The sequence below is a fragment of the Xenopus tropicalis genome, chromosome 10 (assembly GCF_000004195.4).
Source record: "Xenopus tropicalis strain Nigerian chromosome 10, UCB_Xtro_10.0, whole genome shotgun sequence".
NCBI classification, from domain to species: domain Eukaryota; kingdom Metazoa; phylum Chordata; class Amphibia; order Anura; family Pipidae; genus Xenopus; species Xenopus tropicalis.
The window spans coordinates 44,785,115-44,808,096 of record NC_030686.2 but is presented as its reverse complement, the minus strand read 5'-3'; the positions used below and the strand labels follow the sequence as shown (position 1 = coordinate 44,808,096).

Below are 22,982 nucleotides of genomic sequence, written 5' to 3'. Positions count from 1 at the left end.
CACCTTAAATAGCGTTAATATAATTGGCTTGGTTACTTCAAAATCCATTCATACACACAACTTCATATGACATAAAACTGTAATCATTAACTGGCAGGCAAAACTCTCAGTCAAATAATCCATCTTCGAGCTTAGCGCAAGAGCAGGATACAAACAGTCCTGAATTCAGCCAATGAGAGTTGAGAGAATGGGCGCTTTTGCCATTGGTCCGTTTCGTTTTTTAACAGAGAACCAATGAGAGCCTGTCTTTAAGGACCAATGAAATGTCCGCAATTTGCGCCAATCACTATCGAGGTCGGGGAGGGTTAATTGAAGAGGCGTAGAGTATGACGTAAACTCCGTAAGGTGTAAAGCCAATCGGAAAGAACGTCTCTAGGCAGAGGTGTTATGGGCTGGTGACGTAAGACGCAGCGCGCTGGCCGGGTATAAAAGAGAAGAGACTCTGAGGAGGAAGACACAAACGGTACTTGGAGTTTGAAGAGAGTAGGTTGCGGTGTGTTTCTCTAAAAGCCGGAGGTGAGTTGGTGGCTTTGTGTTCAATGCGCCATAGTCGTTGTGCCTTAAGGATTATCGCTTTTTACATTTTCTACTCATCGCGTTGATCGTTTATGTTGGTTATGGTCGGATTTACCCTCTCGGTAGTGCGTGTCGTATCTGCCTGATTATTGGCTGCTCTGTACCACGTGGTAGTTCTGAGCGTTACATACGGCGGAGTTTGGCTGTCTCTACCCACGTAACACAGGGTTAATGGTGTCATGGCTGCCTATTAATGGCTCACTTTGTAGAGGAACTTGTTGTTTTTAAATAAATAACATTGGTTTTCTTTAAGTTACAGTGTTGTGGTATTTAGGTGTATAGGGAAGCTAAACACATCACTGGGGGCATATGCTCCTCTTATATATAATACAGAGTCTTTTGTATGTGAGAATGGCACAGGGGACTAACAGCCAGAATGTATTAGTTTATATACCATTGTTAGATTACATGCCCTTGTTAGTGCTGCTGTTTTTCAGTGGTAGGTATGGCTCTATAGATAGTAGTAAATTTTACACTATTAATAAACAAATCTCCCCCCCCCCCCCCCCCCCCATTGACTTATACAAGTAAGATCAACTGCCATAGCACTGGGGGTCCTGCTTGATACTCCTGGGGTTCACCTTGGCCCAAACCCACCCAACCTGTGTGTTAAACCGAATCTTCCCAAAATCCCTGCATTAGTTTATCTAGAAACCCATGTTTCTTGTCTCTGATCTACGGCTTTCCTACCCTTGTTTGCTAAACTGCTATAAGACCCATTTGTGTTATAGTGCCGGCAAGTTATTCAGCACTAACATCTATAAGATTGATGTGATTTGATGTATCAGTCAACACTTACCAATGTTTTTTTGGTTCCTAAAGTAAAGCAACATGGCCCGTACAAAGCAGACTGCCCGTAAATCAACTGGTGGAAAGGCTCCTCGCAAGCAGTTGGCCACCAAGGCAGCCAGGAAGAGTGCCCCCTCTACTGGCGGTGTGAAAAAACCACATCGTTATAGGTGAGTCAATCTTGTTACTACTTCCCCCTCCCTCCCCTTTTTATCTCTCTATGTGTTGTCTAATGTATATATTTTCTTTAGGCCAGGAACTGTAGCTCTTCGTGAGATCCGTAGGTACCAGAAATCCACAGAACTCCTTATCCGCAAGCTGCCCTTCCAGCGACTGGTGAGGGAAATTGCCCAGGATTTCAAAACTGACCTGAGGTTCCAGAGTGCAGCCATTGGTGCTTTGCAGGTAAATATTTCTCTGCATTGGGTTTATAGTTTTAAGAGTTGTTGCTCATGGAGTGAGTCTCGGATAGGAACAGTAGGTAATACCAGGCTAACAATAAGCTAAAGTTTACTTCAGTGGTGGTAGAGCTGCTTTTCTGTTTAGAGCAGTGGTTCTCAACCTTCCTAATGCTGTGACCCTTTAATACAGTTCCTCATGTTGTGGTGACCCCCCAACCATAGAGGAGCAGTGTCTTGGTTCTTAAGACTGTCGGGAAATATGTTTTCTAAGGTTCTTAAAGGAACAGTAACATCAAAAAATGAGAACTTTATAAAGTAAATGAAATTTAATGTACTTTTGCCCTGCACTGGTAAAACTGGTGTTTGCTACAGTAACACTACTATAATTTATATAATAAGCTGCTGTGTAGCCCCGGGGGCAGCCATTCAAGCTGGAAAAAAGGCACAGGTTACATAGCAGATAACAGATAAACTCTGTAGAATATAATGGAAGTTTATCTGTTATCTGCTATGTAACCTGTGCCTTTTCTCCTTTGAATGGCTGCCCCCGGGGCTACACGGCATTTTTTTTTATATAAACTATAGTAGCGTTTCTGAGGCAAACACACCAGTTGTACCAGTGCAGGGCAACAGTACATTATATTGGAATTTCTTTTATACACTTGAATTTTTTGATGTTACTGTTCCTTTTAAGTGACCTCTGTGAAAGGGTCCCTTAAAACAATCGGAAAACGCGTATTTCCGAAGGGGTCCCCGTCCACGAGTTGAGAACCAGTGTGTTAGAGCCTCTTGGTTTTAATGTATTTGTTTTTTTTTTTATAGTGTCCCGTTTTTAAGATCTTGTACTCTGTTCTTACTTGCAGGAGGCTAGCGAAGCTTACTTGGTTGGCTTGTTTGAGGATACCAATCTCTGTGCCATCCATGCTAAGAGAGTGACCATCATGCCCAAGGATATCCAGCTTGCCCGCAGAATACGGGGAGAGCGAGCATAGTTGGCTTTCTTGTAGTAAATTCTGTAATATACTTAATCTTGTGAAATGTTTTGTATGACCTGTTTATAATGTCTCCAGAACCATTCCATCTGTCACTCAGGGTGAATCCTTATTCTGTTAATAGATGCCTCCTACTACAAAGTCACTCATAAAATGGAGAGATGATAGGGGGTGGGTGCTCCTAGCTTGTTTATACATGATTTTTGTTTATTTGCCCCCCCCCCCCCCCCCCCCTTCTCAGCATGTGGCTAGCTTTTTAAAACAGCATAGTGAAACTAGAGGGCTGGGATCAAAAAATGGTGCTAAGGACCAGCCTTTAGACTACCATATTTATAAATCAAATATGGCCTTACAGGAGCACCATTGCATATGGTGTTTTGTTTTCTCATACCTACGGAGGAGAAAGTGATCTTCCTCCCTATTGCTCCTGTTGGAAACTGGTTGTTTTAATCATGGACTGTTAGCTGGACATCACAGTGCAAAATACTAAACCAGCAGTATGGCCAGTTGTGCTTTTTAGATGGCTGACTTGATCAAACAATACACATGACTATTTAAATAACATTTTACATCACTTAAATAAGCTAAAAATAAAAGGGTTTTATCATTTTCTCACAGAGCATTTCTTTCATGAGTGTGAGCTGCCCTGTTGCTTGCCTCGTGTGTGGTAGAGCAGTGTTGTGAAATCTTACTATGCAGAGTGCTGATGATCTGATCTAGTGCAAACTCTCTTAATGGGATGTCATCAAAGAAATGTGGGGCTCACAGTGAGCAATAAACCCTTTGTAGAGTGGCGCATGACTATTATAGGCTAGTAACTAGTCACTTGCCCCCACTTTTAAAGTGAACGTGGTGCTTTTAGAATCCCACTTTTGAGGCCAGGTGGTTAAATTCATCCAAGCAATACAGCATCAGTCCCCAGATAGTTGATATGTACACTGTTTCTATATTTTACACTATGCAAAGTAAAATAAGTATTACAGCAGTAAATATGGCTTGGCTTTTCCCCTTCCTAGTACCAAAGCCTACCGGCGTGGTCCCTTTGCCAATTACCTAATGGTGTGGGAGAAAGTGTTTGGGTGCTTAGCAGATAATGTGTAAGCCAGGCAGCTACAGCTCACAAATGTGTATTTTCAAGAGCTATTTTATATATTGTAGTGTTGACGTTTTAAATTAAATGTTTTACATTCATTTTGGGTCATTCTGTGTCTGATTCTTGTTGGCTTATTACAGGAGAAGATTTTTGTATAAAAATATGCTTTTTTATTTACACAAATCCAGTCCATGTTGTACAAGCCTTGCACTGGAATGGAAGCCCATAACATTCAATCGTCTGAGGTGCAATCATGGCAGTAAGGCTGTCCTGGCTGAGATCATCTTTACACAAACCATTCGGTGTGCTTAAAGCCAGCAGCTGAAATAAAAGAACAGTGCAGAGGAAGAAGTTTAACATAACCAATAATGGGCAGAATGGTCCTTCTGAATTAAGGGTAAAGACACATGGAGCTACTAAACACCAGAAAATCCCCTGTCATAGACAATATTAAGAATTGCCCCTGCTAAAACACACGCAGGAACAATTGATCAGCATTGTCTATTTTTGTAGCTGTGACAAGTAGTTACTACTATTAGCTCCATGTGTCTTCACCTTATAGCTATCTCCCGTGCTATGACTAAGGATGTCTAGCTATCCCACTTACAGCTCACACTCTCTAGCCTTGTGAGCCCACCCACTGAGACTTTTATTTGCTGTTGGCAATATGCGCAGATAGAGGTTTGCTTGAAGAGGTTTATCTACAGCAGTGCTGTCCAACTTCTGTTGTACCGAGGGCCGGAATTTTTCCGATCTACGTGGTGGAGGGCCGATAATGGAAGCCAGTTTTGACCACTCCCCTTTTTGAAACCGCACCCACTTGAAACCACACCCATGTTATCACATGACCATACCCATATTAATGGTTGTAGTACAGCAAAAACCTGCCATACTCTGCCTGCCCTACCCTGCTTGTGTGCCATACTCTGCCTACCCTACCCTGCCTTTGTGTGTGCCATACTCTGCCTGCGTGCCATACTTTCACTGTGTGTGCCATTCTTGGCTGGTTTGTGCCATACTTGGCCTGTGTGTGCCATACTCTTCCTGCCCTACCCTGCCTGCGTGCCATACTTTCACTGTGTGTGCCATTCTTGGCTGGTTTGTGCCATACTCTGCCTGCCTACTCTGCCTGCCCTACCCTGCCTGTGTGTGCCATACTCTGCCTTCCCTAACCTGCCTGTGTGTGCCATACTCTGCCTTCCCTACCCTGCCTGCGTGTGCCATACTTTCACTGTGTGTGCCATTCTTGGCTGGTTTGTGCCAAACTTGGCCTGTGTGTGCCATACTCTGCTTGCCCTATGCTGCCTGTGTGTGCCATACTCTGCCTTCCCTACCCTGCCTGCGTGTGCCATACTTTCACTGTGTGTGCCATTCTTGGCTGGTTTGTGCCAAACTTGGCCTGTGTGTGCCATACTCTGCCTTCCCTACCCTGCCTGTGTGTGCCATACTCTGCTTGCCCTATGCTGCCTGTGTGTATGGCACACACAGGCAGCCTACAGTGACACAATGCTGGCACTGCTCCTACAGTCTGCACAATAACTATATATTAAAAAACTTTTTAATTGCAGTACCACCTCAGTATATGTTTTTTTTTGTAGTGTGCAGGGATTATTTGTGGGTTTCTACTGCTCCTGAGGTGTGAACAGGGGAACAATTACAGCCGGAGCCTGAGGTGTGAACACTGCAGGGGGTGAACAATGCAGAGATTAAAAGGTGTGAACAACACAGGGGATTACATATTTAAACAATACAGGGGGATTACAGCCTGAATCTGAGGTGAGAACCATGCAGGGGGGGGGGCAGTTAATCACAGTACTGATACCATTTAAAGCTTACACAAGAGTAAGCCATCAAAGCAGCCAGACAGGTGGGGGGCCACACAGAGGGGGGTCGCGGGCCGCATGCGGCCCGCGGGCCGCCAGTTGGACAGCACTGATCTACAGCATGTACTAAACCCCCCCCCCTCTCCAAAAATGCACTGGGGGGGGGTCATTAATAAACACTGAGCAAACTTCCAATAGGATGTTCACTTTTTATTTTGTAAACATTGGCGCATTGTTTATGAGCTCCAATGTGCCTAGTACATTAAAATTCTCAAAGCCTTTTGTACAGAAAGCAAAAGCTTCAACAGCATAAAAGTTTGTTAACATAGAATAATTTCATATTTAGCAAAATCTGTTCTCCAGCTTACTGCAGGGAATGATGGCACTATATAAATACTAATGCAGCTCATATACTGGCTGATAAAAGCTGTTGATTTTAGACTAATATCAATGTGTGTGTTGGGACATTGATGGGGCCCTTGTCCAATAGTCTCCAAAAGGCCAACTATATAATCCAATTGTTGACCCTAGGGCCAATGCTCAGAGCAGCCCAACTGTAGTCTACCCATATAGGCCTAGACTTTATTCACTGAAAACACTGGTGGAAAGTGCCGTATTGTTTGCTTTGGGTAAATTGTAGTATTTTTTTTTTTGAGTAGATATACTACAGGAACAGAATGAAAAAAAAAATTCTTACCAATGCGCCGAATGATCTCTTCACATTCCTCATTGCTGGCTGTTTCAAACGCCAAGCATGAGAATGAAGTGGTGGTAGTTGTGCAGTCCTTGTCACTGAAACAACAACCAAATTGGTTTTACCTCTACAAAAGTTCTGTTTGTTGGAACTTTGATGTGCTTAAAACAAAATTGCCCAACCAAGCATAGCCTTAAGTCATAAAAAGCAAGAGTGTTTTGTAGTGAAAGATGACAGCAATGTTGCTTTGGTTCAATGTTTTCCAACCTACTGCACCCTAAACACTATAAGCAGAGGACCCAATTCATTGGTAAGGAAAGCCTCGCTTAGAATTGGATTGAGCTTATTAGTTAAGAAGAGCCTGACTGAGTTTAGCTTTCCAAATCCCATTCCTTAACTGTTGATGTCTAGACCAATGAAAAGAATACAAAATGGCGGCCATACTTACGCTGTACAGAGAGCAAAGACTTTTTTGTTATCTACTCTTCGCCCCACACTGGATATATCTGGATATGGATAACGGAACATAACCTGTTGGACCAAACGGAATGTAGCTAATAAACAGCATAGCCCATAGCATACTGATGCATACCTCCCAACTGTCCTGATTTTAGGGACTTAGATACAACTGTAACTGTAAGATAAACAGGTCTCTTGGGGGAACTGAGACTTGCATATTAAAGGGCAATTTCACCTTCATTAGCAAAACTGTAAAAAGACATAAAACGAGATCCCAAATCCCCCCTTACTTTACATAACCTGCCTATTTTTGTAACGTGGGAGTGGTATTTAGGGGATGTGGTCAATCATTTTCCCACACTCAGCACTGCATTTCTTTTTGTCCCTCTTTCAATTTTTCAAATGTTGGAAGGATGCATATGGCTAAATAGCAGATTTACATACCTTGTGGGACTTTTTGTCCTGTATTCTTACTTCTGTCTCTTTCACATCAAACAGCACCTCCTAGGAACAAAAATATAGGGTGTACATTAGTCAGAAAACTTCACACTGCAGAATGTATTGGTGTATCATTTAAGGGTAAATTTTTACTTTGTATTGGTCCAATGGAAGATATTAAACATTTAGTTCCCTTTCGTATGTCCACCTAAATTCTATGAAGTCGTTTAGGTTGAAAAAAATAGACGCTTGCCAATCAGGTTGAACCTTCTGCTCACATTAATACTACCTAAGAAAAAAAAACCCATGTGAAGTCATCTCCAATTTGCCTTTGTGTCCTCTGGAACAATCTACTTCAGATATTAGTCTTCTTCCGACAAAGATAAGTATATCAATCATACGTTTATATGCAAGGATCTAAAACTAACATTCAGACTGAAATTGTAAGATAAAGCCCTAAAAACAACAAATCGAGGAATGTGAAATAGTTGGCAGGCACCAATCGTATGTAAGTGACTTCCTGGAAATGCATTGTTGGCCCCTCAAGGATATTGTCAGATACACAATACATGCGTAGATTATATCCTTATCCGACCAAAATTTTCTAACCTGTCCCAATGACTAAACAACTGATTTTTGGGACAATATTCTGCCCAAACACGTGGTCCGAAAATCATAGAAAACGGATTATATCAGATCGTGTATGGCCAGCTTTAATAAGGCATCAGAGAACTTATCATATCTACACTGGCTGCTAATTAAGCCACTCTTAAGATCCACTCATTTACCCAGCACTTCCATATAAATCTTACCTTTGGGGAGCAGTTTAACTCTCGCACCTTAGTGATTCCTACATCAAGGACCTCTTTTCCACCAAACTAAAAAGAAAAAGCAAAAAGCAGCAGGTTACCCACAATGAAACCTCAGAGACCAGACTGACCCTCAGTATACTACTGCTAGTCACTCATTTTGGCTTGCCTACTTGGTGTATACTTACCTTCCCCACTGCAGCCTTCCCCAGATACTGAAGGGTGTACATGAGCCTAGGTGGCATATAAGAAAGCAAAGTCACAGCAGATCCCAGACATGACTACTGTCACTTCTAAAAGGCACCCCTACCTGCCATCCTGCTGGGGCCTGTCCTGCCCGCTCTCCTGGTTCTTAGGTTGTAGCTGAAGCTGAAATGAAGGCACCTTCTCCTGCACGCCCTTAATGTAAGGAATCAGTGGACGGTAGAGCTGCCCATCCTTCCACTGCCAACGGATCAGTCCGAAGTAAAGTGGCTCCCCCTTTAGTCTGTTTAGCACTGTGCCGGCCTGAGAAAAAGACGTGCAAAGAGCAAGATTTTGTTTTTCTATCAGTGGATGACACGGATAAACACCAGGAGTCAAGTGTCATTACTCCTATTTCCACATTTCCAACCCCATCTTTATGAGATCTTCGCTGGCAACCTTACCTGCCCATTGTACGCGTATCTCAGAGACACACCGTTTATTTCATCTAGGATGTCACCGCACAACACTATTTCGTCTACTTCTGCTTGGCTGCCCGGCAGCAACTCTACCACAAACACTCGGCCTTCGTGATACCTGGAAAAGGCATACAGAGCTGGTGATAACATTTCTGCAACCCCTCACCTTAAACATTCAGTTGGAGATATCATCTACAAAGTTAAGGTCCGAGGTGGGCGATATCGGGAGAATCCAGGATAATGCGATCGTTTGGCCCTGGGGCCAATGATCGAATTATAATGACGGGCATGGGAAAAGTCGGTCCGTGGACCGCATCAACGAGCCAATGCGGTCCCCGATCCAAATAGATTTTCTAACCTGCCCCATTGAGAATTGGACGATTTCAGGCCAGATACCGGTCGGGCAGGCCCGTCGGTAGTGCCCATACTTGGGCCGATTAGCTGCCGAATCTGTCTAAGGGACCCATATCGGCAGCTAGAATCGGCCCGTGTATGGGGACCTTTACTGACAGCCTTTATAAAGGTCAGGGGAAGCCTAGCAACATGAGCAACTATTAAAGTAGATGAAATGAAAAGACAACCCTTTGCACCTACAAGCATTCAACTTCAGCAGTGATTGTGAGGATTAATGCTTTATTTTATTGCAGGAGTAGTTCGACACCCAGCGCTTAAGTAAACAAAGCCCTTAGGGAGCTGCCGGGGTTGTTGAGAAATGTGTCAGCTTAGCAGAAGAGGTAGAACCAGTTATAAAGAGCACCACTCCCTTTCTACTGGCACAGAGTCAACCTATGCAGTCTTTTACCAAGTCGGTGTTCTTACCTGTATGCCAGTTTTGCCGTCTCTGATGGCAAATTAACAGGCCCTGAGGATCTCTAACAGAAAAGGGGCTGGAAAGCTGGCAAACACCTTTTTAAGAAGGAGATGCGCAGTAGAAAGGCTGTTGTTAAGGCACAAACTGCTTATTTGTGATATTGATAACCAAGACAAATTGACAAGTAGGGAGCAACTCACGACTCCATACAGAAAGGCGAGTCAGTTCTAATTATATCATCAGTTCAACACACGTTGACATGGTACAGACACATAGCTATTAATTGATGAAGCCACACAATTTTGATGATGCCAACATGTTCTAAAAGGTTTAAACAAGTGTAACATAAAAACTATTTTATGTGCTTAGATTTTTACATTCAGTTTTGGGGGGCTTTACGTATTTTAAGGGGAGTTTCTACCATTATTCAACATGAGTCCAACGAATAGGGCTTGTGCTGAACATACTTTTCCCACTGTTTTTATCAGAAAACATCTATGGCTTTTCATATTCCTTGAGCTAAGCAACGCCAAGTTTGGCAACTGAAGCAACGCCAAGTTTGGCAACTGAAGCAACGCCAAGTTTGGCAACTGAAGCAACGCCAAGTTTGGCAACTGAAGCAACGCCAAGTTTGGCAACTGAAGCAACGCCAAGTTTGGCAACTGAAGGAACGCCAAGCTTGGAAACTGAAGCAGCTCCAAGCTTGGAAACTGAAGCAGCTCCAAGCTTGGAAACTGAAGCAATTCCAAGCTTGGCAACTGAAGCAACTCCAAGTTTGGCAACTGAAGCAACTCCAAGTTTGGCAACTGAAGCAACTCCAAGCTTGGAAACTGAAGCAGCTCCAAGCTTGGAAACTGAAGCAGCTCCAAGCTTGGAAACTGAAGCAATTCCAAGCTTGGAAACTGAAGCAATTCCAAGTTTGGCAACTGAAGCAACTCCAAGTTTGGCAACTGAAGCAACTCCAAGTTTGGCAACTGAAGCAACTCCAAGTTTGGAAACTGAAGCAACTCCAAGCTTGGAAACTGAAGCAACTCCAAGTTTGGAAACTGAAGCAACTCCAAGTTTGGAAACTGAAGCAACTCCAAGTTTGGTCCTTGCGAGGGAGATATTTAGATTAACAGTATAGAAACTCCACCCTTTGTCATGACTATTTTACTAGATGGCATATATGGGAATACACTGGAATCTACCTCACAAGGACCAAACATAGAGTAGCTTCAAATTCCCTGTTTGTCTTGTTTAGCTCAAAAAATAACAAAAAAAAAGATTTTTTTGTGATTGAAATAATAGGCAAAAATATGTTCAGCACAATCCCTATTCATTGCCCCTGTTACACAGTATAGGCAAGCTACTGGTTAGAAATGACATCTTATAGACAGGTGAAAAGTTTCCAGGAAATTCCAATATTATACAGACAGTGGGTAGTTAGTAATAATGTAATATGGTTTACTAGCTTCTGGATATATCATCAGTTTCTAAGAAATGTTGGCATCGTACTGAGAGGTTGATAGCGAGTGATGGCATCAGATAGGTAGATTATTAAAAAATTATGGCATCATACCTTTTAAAAAACAAAGACAAAAAAAGAAGCAATTGGGTGTTTAGTGATCAGTGTATGGACAAGAAGCCATTAGCAAAATAGATTTTTGGTTGCTTACCTGAGCACCATCCCCAGCTCCCGGCATGGGACAGTCTGATACAACGCACACACCTAAGAAGTCACAATAAATTACAACATCTTGCACTCTCCAGCAGCAGATAATAGTTTCCCCCATCGGTATAAAGTAAATAGCAGCACTGTACTGTTGTGCACGTACCGCATACTGAATAAAAAGAATATAAATTACCGGCAACAACCAGCTTTCGTCTAGAAAACTTGAGTTCTAAAGAAAACAAAAAAAGGCAAAAATCGTTTGTAACTCAGAAACATTATTATTTAGCATTTTAGCAATGCAGTGTTTTCCCCCCATAATTCCAGAATTATTGTGGCCATTTATATATATATATATATATATATATATATAGCGAACCCAGGGTGGCACTCTTCTTCACCTCTTAGCTCGGGTGCAAGGTAAATGATTTAAATATACAAAAAAGACCAGAAACTCCGAGTTATATTCCAAAAACAATCAATTGTGTATTAAAAACACATGAACAGCCAACGTTACGTTTCGGTCCCCATCGGGACCTTTCTCAAGGCAACCATATATATATGAATGGGAACAACCAAGTATTTCTTCGTAAATACTGAACCAAATTTGAGATAAGTAAGGACTAAAGAGAACCGTACGTGTTGAAAAATGTTCAGCTTCCATGTTTATGTGACAAAAAGTCACGAGGATTTGGATTCAGTTCGGCCAGAGGCATGGATTTGCCTGAATCCGAATCCTGCTGAAAAAGGCTGAATCTTGGCCAAATCCCAATCCGAATCCTGGATTCGGTGCATCGCTAATGATAGTACTGACATACCTGGAGATCCAAGGCAAAATGACTCTGTGATACCACCAGCAGCATGGATAGGAACGGCTCTGGGGGAGAAAACACATATCTTACAGGGAGGCGGATCACAGTGAGCGGACAGAACGGCGGTGATGGGAACTTAATTAAAAAAGGGCATTTTTTATTAGACGATTATTAGAAGCTCTGTTATGCCTCTTCTAACCCAAAACTGAAAGGTATCTTAAATGATATTGAGAAAACCCAAAATACTGCTCTATTCACCAGTATCGGACTTGTGTAGCATAAAAGACTTTTTTAATAAAATAAATTTTTTCCCTCTCCAGCTCGCCAGGCAGCTATTGTTTGTTTCTGGCCTGCTGCTTCCTGGTGTTATTGGCAGCCTCTTGCCTGAATCACTCCCTTTCTGATTTATGTTCCCTTCTGCAAAGATTTATTTTATCCATTCATAGTGCTCCCTTTGATCTTTCTGTGTCTGTGCTACTGAAAAGCAGATATTTATACCATCCCATGCTGCTTACAAGCTGCCTGCATTTGAACGTCCCTAAAAGTTGGCCATACACGCTAAGATCTTCTCCTGTTTTCCCCATCTACGTGCGGGCGATATTGGGCTAATTCCGTCGTTTGGCCCCGATCCCCAATCCAACTAATTTTCAAACCTGCCCAATCGAGATCTGCCCGATTTCAGGCCAGATGTTGGTCAGGCAGGCCTGTCAGTAGTGCCCATACACGGGCCGATAAGCTGCCGAATCAGTCTAAGAGACATATCGGCGGCTAGAATCGGCCCGTGTATGGCCACCTTTACACAGAATCATGTGCACTTACACCAAAGTGCTCATAATTTAGTCATGTTGGTACACAGAAAAGGTATGTGCCTTGCACCCTCCCATCATTGCGCCCTAAGCACGTTCCTCTTCTGCCTACACGTGCATAACCACCTATGTATTGTTCAATCATTCGGCCCAATCACCTGAACAGTGTCAGACTCGGGTGTGCAGGGCCCACCGGGCTGCCACCCCAGAGATCCCCGCTATGGCCCCCACTGCCCGCCCAACCTCCTTCCCGAGCGTGTACATTATTCTTATTTTCAATGTGTTGAGGGAGGGAGGTCAGTGGGGAAGCACCAGTGGGAATCGGGTCTTGGTCAGCAGGGCCAACCAGATTTTTTTCCCAGTACCCTCCACCTGAACACCAAACTATTGAAATGAAGAGCAGCTGCAGAGAATTTTCTGTCCAGGTAGCGATAATTTTTGCTTGACCAGGCTCAGAGTTATCACTCAGAACAGCCCTATAACTTGCCATACATGTCCAGATAGTCAGGCAGTATGGAGGGAACTGTTCCCCATTAAATCAAGGCATACATGATGGGGATGTTGTGATCTGATCCTTTTTAGTGAGCTGCTGCATTGTCAGATTAGCCAGAGAGGGAGAGATCAAAGGGAGTGGCAGCAAACAGCGGCTGGAATGTGACGATAAATCTTGCAAAAGCAATGGAGCGACTGATTAAGGCAAGGGTGGCAGTAAGGTTTCATAGCAATAAAAATGCCATGCCCTGCCATCATGTGCCCAGTGGAAAACTACACTGAGAGCTCTTAGCCGCTGTGCCACATACGCAGAAAATCAATTCCAAGAGTAAAAGGGGGGAAAGAAATCGACAAAAAAAAGCTGATTTTGAGCAATGTATAGATTCAAATGAAGAAGCATATATCATATATCTTTAAGGATGCAGAATTAACTGCTTAGAACCTTCACGTCCCCATTTCAAAACCGCTGCATGATTGGTAATGTGATCGCATTCAGCTTCATTTTAATACTCTTCAAACCTCTTCTTTTAGTTACCAAGGTCAGTAACCCTAGCAACTAGCCAACTGTGAAATAACTATATCTATATCAAATTCAAACATGATTCAAATATCAGTATTCAGGGTCGCACTGGGCCGCCGGGACAAATCCCGGTGGGCCCCGGCAGCCCAGACCCGACCCTTACCTGCGCTCCCCCTGCCCGACCGCTCCTGCCCCGACGCGTTACATTACGCGCGTCGGGTGAGGGGCCCTGCGAGGGGGGTCAGGGGGGCCCCTGCAAGGGGGGGAGGAGGGAATTAGGGGACATGGCTGGAGGAGGCACCTGCAGGGCCCCTTCACCCCCCAGTCCGACCCTGTCAGTATTCATCAGTTACAGCCATATGTACAAATGGTTATTACCTAAATATTCCTCGTTTCCCAGAACTGAAATTAGGGGATCATACCACTGCAAAACACAAAAAAGAGAGAGGTTAGTACAGTGTCTATCTAATAGCTGTCTCCATGTGACTGCCTCTGTCTGGGAGAGGATTTGCTAATTTCTCCAACTTACATACATTACAACAGCAAAATACCTACCTCCAGCAGTCTCCTTGTGTGTAGGAGGTGTTGGACTGTTGCTGCCACATATTTTCTGTTGAGAGCTAAACGCAGGAAGTACCGGCCTCGGCCTTGCGCTGTCAACAATTTAGGACAAGCCCCTGTCTTCTCTATCATGACAGACAGATGTGAGAGTCTGTAAGATGGAAATGGAGCACACTATAATTCACGAGATTCGGAAGAACGTCAACGAACACGGACCCGCCCAACCACTGAATAAGCAAACTAATTCATGCCCGCAAGGCAATATTGAGGAATTAAAGGGGTTGTTCATCTTAACTTAATACTACAAGAGAGTTTTATTATTTTACTATTCAGCAACTCTCCAATTTGGAATTTTAGCTGTTATCTGGTTACTAAGATCTAAATTACCTTAGCAACCAGGGACTTGATTAGCAAGAGATGCAATGAGAGGAATATGAACAGGAGTGGGTCTGAACAGAAAGAGAAGTAAAAAAAAGTAACAATAACAATAAAATGGTAGCTTCATAGAGCAATAGTTTTTTTGGCTGCCGGGGTCAGTGCCTGGAAAGAGTCTGAAGAAGGCAAATAATCCAAAAACTGTACAAAATAAATGATGAAGACCAACTGAATAGTTGCTTAGAATTGAGCGTTCTACAACATACTAAAAGTTTAAAGGTGAGCCACCCCTTCAACAGGTTGTATAATCGTAACCATAGAATATATGGCGGGGGGTGTATGGCTAAATGCAAGATGTGTGTTCCATGATCTCACCCCACAACCCTCAGAAAGACAAAGTGATACTGATTCATCATTATGTTATTTAGGAATTGCATTTGCCAAATACAGCTCAGTGCTGTCGTTTTAGCCTCCAACTCATCTAACTCGTTTTCCAAAGTCCTTGGACGTGCTATGTATTCACTCCTTATAGCTGGGGAACCAGAACCTATCAGATCTTTGCACCGCTGCCACCCTCAGCATAGCATGCAAGCAAAATGCTCTGCTCAGCCATGGGAATGGGATGAGTGCCAGGAAAGCCTTGTCTATACCCCTTTATTTATACAGCACCAACAGGCAGTGCTTTACAGAGTGCCTAACACTGACATTCCCTCAGTCCCTGCCCAGGTTGCTTCCTATGGTCCCTATTACATTCATACAACATGCTAGGGTTAATTTAATTTGGAGAAAGTGAACGATCATGAATATCTTTGGATATGAATCCTTTACCTTATAGGAACCAGTTCATGTAATTGCATCTGTCACTCTGCCACTCATTGTACCTTTTAGTAGGCGCTACCAGAGCTGTACAGTATCCGACTGACTGGCCAGGCCGAACAGATACTGAGCTTTCTGGTTTAGCAGCAGTAACAGAAAGGAACACGGACTGAGCAGTGGGAATGGTTAGCCTCAAGGCACCACTAACAGCCCAGGTATTTATTGAATCCTCATTAATCCCATGCCAAGCATGAGTTCATTCAAACTAACTGCCTTACCTGTTTTTCTAGCAAAAATATCCTAAAATCCTGCAGATGTGCCTGGAGGGGGAATGGCTGAACTGGAAATACATTTCTGGAATCTTTGGTGCTTCCTACACCCATGCAATTGTATAGAAGTGATATATAGCTATAGCTATATGCTGTATAGCCACTAAAGTGATTTTGGTTGTGCATCCTTTACTATGCCTACTCCCACAAACACCTTCATTCTCCCTTACCTTCCACAGGTATCATGCTGAGGCATCTCCTCTATCCAGTCCCAATAATCCCTTCTCTTCAACCCTAGAACTCCACCTAAAGAACAGAAGAGATTAGTATACCATAAGAAATGCATATGTATTGGAGTTTGTATATTTATTTTATATTGCTTTTTTCATGTTTGATACTCAGGAGTTCCCTGTATAACTCAGCCTGCAGCCTTGTGCCTTTATATGGGCACAGAACCCCTCAGTGACTACTAATATCCTTATCATTTACAGTAGGGGGTACATTATCCCTTATAATACATGAGTGATACTCAGAGTTCCCTGTATAACTCAGCCTGCAGCCTTGTGCCTTTATATGGGCACAGAACCCCTCAGTGACTACTAATATCCTTATCATTTACAGTAGGGGGTACATTATCCCTTATAATACATGAGTGATACTCAGAGTTCCCTGTATAACTCAGCCTGCAGCCTTGTGCCTTTATATGGTCACAGAACCCCTCAGTGACTGCTAATATCCTTATCATTTACAGTAGGGGGTACATTATCCCTTATAATACATGAGTGATACTCAGAGTTCCCTGTATAACTCAGCCTGCAGCCTTGTGCCTTTATATGGGCACAGAACCCCTCAGTGACTGCTAATATCCTTATCATTTACAGTAGGGGGTACATTATCCCTTATAATACATGAGTGATACTCAGAGTTCCCTGTATAACTCAGCCTGCAGCCTTGTGCCTTTATATGGGCACAGAGCCCCTCAGTGACTGCTAATATCCTTATCACTTACAGTAGGGGGTACATTATCCCTTATAATACATGAGTGATACTCAGAGTTCCCTGTATAACTCAGCCTGCAGCCTTGTGCCTTTATATGGTCACAGAACCCCTCAGTGACTTCTAATACCCTTATTATTATTTACAGTAGATTTTCAGACTTATACCATAACCCCAAATTCATAATGCAATTTTTTTGTGATTACCTACAGGTCAGTGAATGGTATAATATTAGTTTTATACCTATAAGCAAATGTGAAATATGTCACACTTTTAAAATGTAATGTACACGTATACAGAAAGCTCAGGACCTGGTGTTTTCCGGATAAGGGTCTTTCTGTAATTTGGATCTCTATACTTTAAGTCTGCTAAAAAATGTAAATAAACCCAGTAGGATTGTTTTGCCACCAATAAGGATTAAGTACAAGGTACAGTTTTATTATTACAGAGAAAAAGGAAATAATTTGTAAAACACTGAATTATTTGATTAAAATAAAAACTATGGAAGATGACCTTCCTGTAATTCTGAGTTTTCTGGATAATGGGTTTCTGGATAACAGATGCCATACCTGTACTTTCACCACCCCACCTTCTTGGAAAGCTCATCTGTCATACTGAGTTATTTAGTATGGAATTACGTCACAGTGTTGGACTAAACCCCTGTAACCAACAAATGTGCTCTATAGATATGTACGTATGTGTATATATTTCTAGCGCTAAGGAGTGGCTGGATGCTTTAGGGCAAAAGGGAACATTACCTATAGACAGTGTTTCCTGTGAGGAGTGGCCCAAGATGGAGAGGTGTGTTTAGCAGGTAATGAGCTTTTGGTGGAGTAGGGGGACATGAGTTGTCATAGGTGGGTTTTGGTAGAATCTGGTAGTGATCAGGGTGGATAAGGGGTGTACCTGTGCATGCAAGGGGCTTTTTTTTCATTGGACATGTTACTTGTTGGCAGGGCCCACTACCTAGTTAGCAGAGGTGACTACTATTGGGGCCCATCCCTGATAACTTAGTAGTATAGGGCACCAGGATTATTGATGGCAGCCCTGCCTAGAGTTATAGCAGCTTTTTGACATCTATTTTCCAAGTCCAGCACAATGCCAGCGCACACAAGGGCAACAACTGGTACATACACATGTACAAGCGTTTATTATCAACATGGGTGTCAGTATAGGAACTCAGCACAGAGAGATACACACAGGTGTTGCTGTACCGCTGACGTTGTACAGCAGCTTATGAAATGGCCTTAACATTTGTCTAAAGTTTATGTTACTAAACTCTCATTTAGGGAGGCCTGGGTATGATTTTTAAATGAATTCCTTTTGTCTGTCAGCAAGACCTGTATTCTTCTTGCTCATTGGACAACAGACTGCAAGCTCTACAGGGTAATGGCAGTGTGTGCATGACAAATGTATGCACAAAGCTGTGTAGGAAATTATTCCTGGAAAGGAGTGAGAAACCTATTAAGTGTTTGTTTACCCGTGTGTCTGAGTGTGGTAGGCTAAGGCCATAGTCACTTACTCTTCAGTCCTTTGCGCAGTATCATTTCCAAGATGTCACACAGAGGGGTCACATGGGGGCTGTCATCAGTGATTGGCTCAGAGCCGGCTCCGTGCAGACTCAGGACGCAAGCTAGAACAGAAGGCAGTTGTCATACAGAACAATGCATCAGATTCCATTCAGGAGCAGCACAGACAACTGATAGGCAGTGGGCACACAGCAGAACGAGGGGCTTGTCTACAGGGGAACACTGAATATTATCCTTATCTCTACTGGTTCCAACATCGCCCAGCTTTGTGTATATATATATATATATATATATATATATATATATATAAGGGGTATGCTAGTCAGTCTAAATCCCACCTGCTGTGCCCTTTCTGGGCCAATTCCTACCTGGTGGTCTATACAAGTCCCTTGATTGCACCATTTCAGTGGTTCGGAGGATTGTTTTCAAATGAAAATAACTGGTTGACTTTTATGTTTTAAACATAGGTGTGGCTTTACAGTGTCGGCTCACACAAGCCAGTTAGCTTTCAGCTATGTACTAATGAAAGCCTACTCAGGGGTGTAACTAGCAGAACAGCCGACACTGCAAATATTAAGGTGAGGGGTCCCAGCTTAGAGGGCCCAGTAGGCCCAAAATTTAAATGTTTGTCTGCAAAATATTCAGTGAAATTCCCTCTTTAGCTGGTACCTCTTGGCATGTATACCAGTCTCCTTTCTAGATTGTACCACCTGGGATACATACTAGTCTCCTCTCTGAATGGCACCACCTGGGGTGTATACCAGTCTTCTCTCTGGATAGTACCACCTGGGGTATATACCAGTCTCCTCTCTGAATGGCACCACCTGGGGTATATACCAGTCTCCTCTCTGAATGGCACCACCTGGGGTGTATACCAGTCTTCTCTCTGGATAGTACCACCTGGGGTATATACCAGTCCCCTCTCTGGGTGGTACCACCTGGGGTATATACCACTCTCCTCTCTGGGTGGTACCACCTGGGGTATATACCACTCTCCTCTCTGGGTGGTACCACCTGGGGTATATACCAGTCCCCTCTCTGGATAGTACCACCTGGGGTATATACCAGTCCCCTCTTTGGGTGGTACCACCTGGGGTATATACCAGTTCCCTCTCTGGATAGTACCACCTGGGGTATATACCAGTCCCCTCTCTGGGTGGTACCACCTGGGGTATATACCACTCTCCTCTCTGGGTGGTACCACCTTGGGTATATACCACTCTCCTCTCTGGGTGGTACCACCTGGGGTATATACCAGTCCCCTCTCTGGGTGGTACCACCTGGGGTATATACCACTCTCCTCTCTGGATAGTACCACCTGGGGTATATACCAGTCCCCTCTCTGGGTGGTACCACCTGGGGTATATACCAGTCCCCTCTCTGGGTGGTACCACCTGGGGTATATACCAATCCCCTCTCTGGGTGGTACCACCTGGGGTATATACCAGTCCCCTCTCTGGGTGGTACCACCTGGGGTATATACCACTCTCCTCTCTGGGTGGTACCACCTGGGGTATATACCAGTCCCCTCTCTGGGTGGTACCACCTGGGGTATATACCACTCTCCTCTCTGGATGGTACCACCTGGGGTATATACCAGTCCCCTCTCTGGGTGGTACCACCTGGGGTATATACCAGTCCCCTCTCTGGGTGGTACCACCTGGAGTATATACCAGTCCCCTCTCTGGGTGGTACCACCTGGGGTATATACCAGTCCCCTCTCTGGGTGGTACCACCTGGGGTGTATACCAGTCCCCTCTCTGGGTGGTACCACCTGGGGTATATACCAGTCCCCTCTCTGGGTGGTACCACCTGGGGTATATACCAGTCCCCTCTCTGGATAGTACCACCTGGGGTATATACCAGTCCCCTCTCTGGGTGGTACCACCTGGGGTATATACCAGTCCCCTCTCTGGGTGGTACCACCTGGGGTATATACCAGTCCCCTCTCTGGGTGGTACCACCTGGGGTATATACCAATCCCCTCTCTGGGTGGTACCACCTGGGGTATATACCAGTCCCCTCTCTGGGTGGTACCACCTGGGGTATATACCACTCTCCTCTCTGGGTGGTACCACCTGGGGTATATACCAGTCCCCTCTCTGGGTGGTACCACCTGGGGTATATACCACTCTCCTCTCTGGATGGTACCACCTGGGGTATATACCAGTCCCCTCTCTGGGTGGTACCACCTGGGGTATATACCACTCTCCTCTCTGGGTGGTACCACCTGGGGTATATACCACTCTCCTCTCTGGGTGGTACCACCTGGGGTATATACCAGTCCCCTCTCTGGATAGTACCACCTGGGGTATATACCAGTCCCCTCTCTGGGTGGTACCACCTGGGGTATATACCACTCTCCTCTCTGGGTGGTACCACCTGGGGTATATACCAGTCCCCTCTCTGGGTGGTACCACCTGGGGTATATACCAGTCCCCTCTCTGGGTGGTACCACCTGGGGTATATACCAGTCCCCTCTCTGGGTGGTACCACCTGGGGTATATACCAGTCCCCTCTCTGGGTGGTACCACCTGGGGTATATACCAGTCCCCTCTCTGGATAGTACCACCTGGGGTATATACCAGTCCCCTCTCTGGGTGGTACCACCTGGGGTATATACCACTCTCCTCTCTGGGTGGTACCACCTGGGGTATATACCAGTCCCCTCTCTGGGTGGTACCACCTGGGGTATATACCAGTCCCCTCTCTGGGTGGTACCACCTGGGGTATATACCAGTCCCCTCTCTGGGTGGTACCACCTGGGGTATATACCAGTCCCCTCTCTGGGTGGTACCACCTGGGGTATATACCAATCTACTTTGTAAGGTACCCCACCCTCTCCCTAATTATAAGCCCATAACGGAGTTCTAGAAGAGCCCGCTAGCCCCTATTGGTTTGGCCCAGGCTCACCTTTGAGCGTTCCCAGGAGAGGCTCCTTCCCTGACATGCTGCCTGTCTGTTGGTTCGGAAAGCAACTGGGATGCACCGCCTGACGCGCTGGGGTAAGCAGGATCTGTGGGCGGGGAGAGTCAGTAGCAGATCAGCGGACTGAGCACGGCATTAATGAACTGATCCCAGCAAGATCCCCAACTGCACCCCCAGAGACCCGGAGATACGAATGGGGCAACTCGGGCGCAACCCTGCCACCCCCGCGTCCCGGGAGAGATGGTTCGCTCTGAGCTGAGTGGAAGAATGTGATCCGGGCTGAGGTGTGTCTGTGTAGGGGAGCGGAGCGGCCCACTGCATGGGGAAGGGGTGTTACCTTTAAGTACAGGCTCACTTACCTGAGCAATGACAGACGGCTACTGACACACTGCCCTGTACTGGGCGGGCTGTAAAACACCGTGAGAACCGCAACCACAATGGCTTAGCCCCAGGGATACCCCTGGGGAATGGGAGGCACACAGATACCAGCAGCTGGCTGAGGGGTTGGGGCACCAAATACTGAATACAGGGAACTGAGGCACAGAAATGCCGTGTATACTGGCAAAGGAACAGCTATAGTGTTCTACCTGATACACAGTGCAATAGCTGAACTACAAGTATAGTGTGTAATGGCTGAGGTACAAGTATAGTGTAATGGCTGAGGTACAAGTATAGTGTAATGGCTGAGGTACAAGTATAGTGTAATGGCTGAGGTACAAGTATAGTGTAATGGCTGAGGTACAAGTATAGTGTAATGGCTGGGGTACAAGGATAGTGTAATGGCTGAGGTACAAGTATAGTGTAATGGCTGGGGTACAAGTATAGTGTAATGGCTGAGGTACAAGTATAGTGTAATGGCTGGGGTACAAGTATAGTGTAATGGCTGAGGTACAAGTATAGTGTAATGGCTGAGGTACAAGTATAGTGTAATGGCTGAGGTACAAGTATAGTGTAATGGCTGAGGTACAAGTATAGTGTAATGGCTGAGGTACAAGTATAGTGTAATGGCTGAGGTACAAGTATAGTGTAATGGCTGAGGTACAAGGATAGTGTAATGGCTGAGGTACAAGTATAGTGTAATGGCTGAGGTACAAGGATAGTGTAATGGCTGAGGTACAAGGATAGTGTAATGGCTGAGGTACAAGTATAGTGTAATGGCTGAGGTACAAGTATAGTGTAATGGCTGGGGTACAAGTATAGTGTAATGGCTGAGGTACAAGTATAGTGTAATGGCTGAGGTACAAGTATAGTGTAATGGCTGAGGTACAAGTATAGTGTAATGGCTGAGGTACAAGTATAGTGTAATGGCTGAGGTACAAGTATAGTGTAATGGCTGAGGTACAAGTATAGTGTAATGGCTGAGGTACAAGTATAGTGTAATGGCTGGGGTACAAGTATAGTGTAATGGCTGAGGTACAAGTATAGTGTAATGGCTGAGGTACAAGTATAGTGTAATGGCTGAGGTACAAGTATAGTGTAATGGCTGAGGTACAAGTATAGTGTAATGGCTGAGGTACAAGTATAGTGTAATGGCTGAGGTACAAGGATAGTGTAATGGCTGAGGTACAAGGATAGTGTAATGGCTGAGGTACAAGTATAGTGTAATGGCTGAAGTACAAGTATAGTGTAATGGCTGAGGTACAAGTATAGTGTAATGGCTGAGGTACAAGTATAGTGTAA

At 44.4% G+C, this 22,982-nt stretch overlaps 3 protein-coding genes across 4 annotated transcripts in view; 2 read left to right on the top strand and 1 right to left on the bottom strand.

The window, feature by feature from the left end:
• The first annotated feature begins 387 nt into the window (after positions 1–387).
• On the top strand, positions 388–3,949 carry h3-3b (H3.3 histone B). The gene is made up of 4 exons (XM_004918459.2): positions 388–516; positions 1,399–1,535; positions 1,617–1,770; positions 2,630–3,949. Exons 2-4 carry the CDS (start codon positions 1,408–1,410, stop codon positions 2,756–2,758), a joined length of 411 nt encoding a protein of 136 aa, XP_004918516.1. The 5' UTR covers positions 388–516; positions 1,399–1,407; the 3' UTR covers positions 2,759–3,949.
• Positions 2,979–21,503, bottom strand: LOC100486003. 2 transcript variants are annotated; one of them, XM_002939975.4, is made up of 16 exons: positions 21,288–21,503; positions 18,368–18,478; positions 16,080–16,155; positions 14,384–14,540; positions 14,207–14,252; positions 12,017–12,075; positions 11,395–11,430; positions 11,206–11,258; positions 8,722–8,854; positions 8,385–8,581; positions 8,263–8,308; positions 8,078–8,143; positions 7,272–7,331; positions 6,817–6,899; positions 6,372–6,466; positions 2,979–4,172 (listed from the first exon to the last, which is right to left on the bottom strand). In XM_002939975.4, exons 1-16 carry the CDS (start codon positions 21,322–21,324, stop codon positions 4,138–4,140), a joined length of 1,290 nt encoding a protein of 429 aa, XP_002940021.2. In that variant the 5' UTR covers positions 21,325–21,503; the 3' UTR covers positions 2,979–4,137. The 2 variants fall into 2 exon arrangements, with proteins under 2 accessions (XP_002940021.2, XP_017953362.1); XM_018097873.2 differs by lacking the exons at positions 2,979–4,172; positions 6,817–6,899 and having other exon boundaries at positions 6,381–6,466.
• galk1 (galactokinase 1) overlaps positions 21,500–22,982 on the top strand; it is a 15,755-nt gene continuing 14,272 nt past the window's right edge. Inside the window, exon 1 of the mRNA XM_012952544.3 lies at positions 21,500–21,586. The gene's annotated coding sequence lies outside the window, so the exon portion shown is untranslated. The remainder of the gene's footprint in view (positions 21,587–22,982) is intronic.

Excerpts from the sequence above, each read along its gene's own strand:
- LOC100486003 (XM_002939975.4), bottom strand. The coding sequence starts at position 21,324 with ATGTCAGGGAAGGAGCCTCTCCTGGGAACGCTCAAAG. Across the intron at positions 16,156-18,367 it reads ACTGCGCAAAGGACTGAAGA|GTGGAGTTCTAGGGTTGAAG; the intron begins GTAAGTGACTAT and ends TCTGTTCTTTAG. Across the intron at positions 8,855-11,205 it reads GAGCTGGGGATGGTGCTCAG|GTATCACGAAGGCCGAGTGT; the intron begins GTAAGCAACCAA and ends TGCCTTTTCCAG.
- h3-3b (XM_004918459.2), top strand. The coding sequence starts at position 1,408 with ATGGCCCGTACAAAGCAGACTGCCCGTAAATCAACTGGTGGAAAGGCT. Across the intron at positions 1,536-1,616 it reads AAAAAACCACATCGTTATAG|GCCAGGAACTGTAGCTCTTC; the intron begins GTGAGTCAATCT and ends TATTTTCTTTAG. Across the intron at positions 1,771-2,629 it reads CAGCCATTGGTGCTTTGCAG|GAGGCTAGCGAAGCTTACTT; the intron begins GTAAATATTTCT and ends TCTTACTTGCAG.